At 29.8% G+C, this 3,710-nt stretch overlaps 1 protein-coding gene across 1 annotated transcript; it reads right to left on the reverse strand.

Moving 5' to 3' along the window:
* Positions 1-1,706: 1,706 nt before the first annotated feature.
* On the reverse strand, positions 1,707-3,081 carry LOC130453152 (uncharacterized). The gene is made up of 3 exons (XM_056792760.1): positions 3,023-3,081; positions 2,047-2,147; positions 1,707-1,984 (listed from the first exon to the last, which is right to left on the reverse strand). The coding sequence occupies exons 1-3, from the start codon at positions 3,079-3,081 to the stop codon at positions 1,707-1,709; spliced, it is 438 nt and encodes a 145-aa protein (XP_056648738.1).
* Positions 3,082-3,710: the final 629 nt, after the last annotated feature.

Here is a 3,710-nt window from a genome sequence, read left to right on the forward strand (position 1 = left end):
CTCGATACCATTATTTACATAATTACCTACCCATACTTTAGTAAGAGAAATATCAATAATGACCAAACCTGCAAGGAATTATAAGAAATAATGTTTTTATTATTTTGAAATTTTTATTGAGTTTTTACAAAACACAAAACATCAGATCTGACTATTACATTTTTAACTCTTTGGTTTTATTTGTTAATGTAAAATTTCTTTTATAATGTGATAACTACAAAGTACAATACTATAATGTTGTTTATTAACCTAAGAACCATATTAAACGAAAAGTATAAGGATTTCATTTTTCAATGCAATACCCAGGGATGTTCAATAAACAAGTTTAAAAAGAAAATAAAATGGGACATGTAACTATAGCATTAATGATTGTTTTAAACAATTAAAACAATTTTTTTGCAATTCTATATTTATCAATTTCTGCTTTTCCAAAACGTTGTTAAGTGACATTGCACCCTAAATTGATTATTTGTTTTTTCAGTAGCGAGTGCCATGCGTCACCTATTGTAAACTTTTCAGGGCATGTGCATGACACTTCCTCAAAAACCACAAAACTAAATTTAGGGCAAAACTGTACTTACGTTTTGAAAAGACATGCTTCAAATTATAATACCAAAATAAAAACCCGTACTACTTACTATGTAGAACAATTTGCATTAATAAATGCAAATCTAAACATTATCACTAGGGTTCACGCCAGCATAGCGACAATTGTCGCCAAATCATCAAGAAATGTCGCCAAAATCATACACATCAACGACAAATTTGTCGCCCAAAATATTTTTAAAAAAACCTATGTTTTGTAGAGCACCTGGATCAAAAGCTCGGACTGATCCGAATAATATTTTTGGGTTTTTGTTAAATAAATATATTTTATTTTTTAGGATGGTACATAAACTTCGTCGCGAAGCATAATCATAAATCGTTCTAACACAACTGGCCTCGTCTTACTACAGTCCCTTGACTTTTAACATAATCTCCCCACTACCCTTAAGCACAGAGCGCATGTCTCGAATGCCCGGCTGTATAGGCAAATCATAATACTTGAATGCAATAACGGCTGCCTAACTAAAAATGCCTACACTTTATATTTACTGTGCTGTTTTTGCATAAAAGAATTTATGTATGCCGTAAAAATATGTATAAAAGTGTGTGTAGCATGCATATGTTAATTTTTTTACTTTTGTCTACCACATTATATTTTTGAACCACTAAATCATAACTTGGGTGGTCGTTTTGGACCACTAATTTTTCATTGCTGGTGTGAACCCTAATTATCACCGTCAGTATCTGTTGCAGAATCACTCTCAGTATCGTTAGAAAGGGAAATAATTATAGGTTGTAGAAGATCATCCATAATCCCATCCAATTCGTACATGTTTTCTTCTTCTTTTAATACATGTGCTATACAATTTTGCCAATTAATATTGTTAACATTATCCAATGCTTCCATTAACAACTCTTTTACATCTTTTAATTTAAACGCAACGTTTTTGGTTGCCACCTCATTTTTTAATTTAGCCGAAACTAATTCTATAGGGTTTAATTCTCAGTGATATGGCGGTAGCCTTAACAAAACTTTTATTATTTTGTTGTGTCATTTCATCAGTAACATATGTGTTGAATTTTTCTTTATATTGATTTATTATTTAAATAAGTTAGGATCGAACCATACCCATATAAAATTCTATATTTTTTAATCGTAATCAATACTGCACATCTTTCTTCAATGAACATGTTGTGGGAACCTTTTCTATTTGACGGCTATGGTAGGATGCATTGTTCATTACAATTACAGCACAATCTGGCAATTTTTTTAGAAATTCAGAAAACCATTGTTCAAACACTGTCCCATTCATATCCTCATGATAATCTCCAGTTTTTTTACTTTCGAAAACGAGTAATGTCTCTTTAACAAATCCTTGTTCACATCCAGCATGAAGAATTATAAGATGTTTACCTTTTCCTGATGGGCTTTTAAGACCTGTAGATAATCCTTTGTTAAAAGCTTGGGTTTTATTTTGATATTTGTATCTATTGATCTACCTTCTGACATGTAACGTTTGATAGATGTTAAGTATTGTCGTCTCCATCTTACAATATCATCACGTTCTATTAAAACACTCTTACAGCTTCTTTTCAAATATCTAAAAATTTATACATATTACATGAATATTTAATACACACTAAATAAATAAAAGAAAATAATAAGGGACACCCACACACTACCTACTTTTATTTCTATATTTGATAAACATAGGTATATTTAAATATAATGGTCTGCAGATTGTATAAGGGAAAGTTCATTAAAATATCCTATAGTTATGCTAGATTATTTGTTAACATCTTAATAGGCTTGTCTTTATTTGAAACTTATTTTTAGTTTTATTAATTTTATCTACATTAATGTATGAATATGATGCACTTTTTAATTGGAGATAAGAGTACCTGTATTACAAATAATTATTTTTGACTAAATAGATTATTTAGGTTGGTTAAAAAAATCATAAGCTATAACAAACAAGTGACCAATGATAAAATAATGATGTCCTTTATATAAAACATGACAAAATTGACTACTTGAAATTGATTTCTTTCATAAGTTTGTATAATGATGAACGAGCGACATTTTGTAAATCCGTATTTTTCTTAATTTCATTTAAAATTTTGTTCAATGCGGGGATCTTGTTTTAAAAAAAGAAACTATGTATAATTCGTCGAATGATATTTTACTAGTTTCATCAAATGTTTTAACAAGGCCTGAACGACCTCCAGAATGTTTTGGACTAACAACTGTTCCCGTACTTCGATATTCTTTTATCGTACGATATACAGTCGATTTCGCAATTCCTAAAAACTAAATATGTTTCAAGTTAATTTCATACAAAAATGTAATTTTTCCATAACTTACCCATCGTTGTAACAATTTTAGACACAACAGTAAACTTGATTTTTGGTTGATCAGTTAAAATTTGTTTATACAAATTTATCATACTCTGTTTTTCGTTTAGTGATAAATTACCCAAACCTATCAATTTTTGGTGGAGAAGAAAGACCGCTGGTACTTGGAGTAGTATCCATATTTAATCAAAAGTTATACAAGATAAGAACTGTTTTTTTTAAGTTGAAATAAAGCAATGCACAACAACCAGAAATGATGAATGAACAAAGTTTACAAGTAGAAAATATATTTAGGTTAGGTATTGACAAGTATTTTGTTACAGATCATAGATAAAGGATAGTCTTCTCATCATCAGTGATTTGCTGTCTAAAACATTTGTTTTCTGTCTTCTACATACTGATCGGGGAGCCTCGTTCATGTTCTATAAACTACAAACTTATTACTAGCTGTGCCCGCGACTTCGTTCACGTAAATAAAGGTTTTTTATAAACTCTTATTATTTATGTACTACCAAGGAGAATTAAAATCAATGTTTGATATAAATAGATCAATATATTAAACAAAAATTACGCTTACAAATCTTACAACATAATATATATACAAAAAAAAACAGTTCTTTAGTAAGTATTTACAATGCCTCTTTATATATAACGTTAGACGTTTGGTTTGTCGGGATAATTATATCAATAAATTATTTGCTTCACTCACGAGAGCAGCGTAGGGTTGACCGTGTGAGAAGCAGTTTATACCAAGGTCCACCCCTGAAACCGGGAATTGGACTCGTTTGAAATGAAATGGAAAGTTTTTT

The sequence above is a fragment of the Diorhabda sublineata genome, chromosome 2 (genome assembly GCF_026230105.1).
Source record: "Diorhabda sublineata isolate icDioSubl1.1 chromosome 2, icDioSubl1.1, whole genome shotgun sequence".
NCBI classification, from domain to species: domain Eukaryota; kingdom Metazoa; phylum Arthropoda; class Insecta; order Coleoptera; family Chrysomelidae; genus Diorhabda; species Diorhabda sublineata.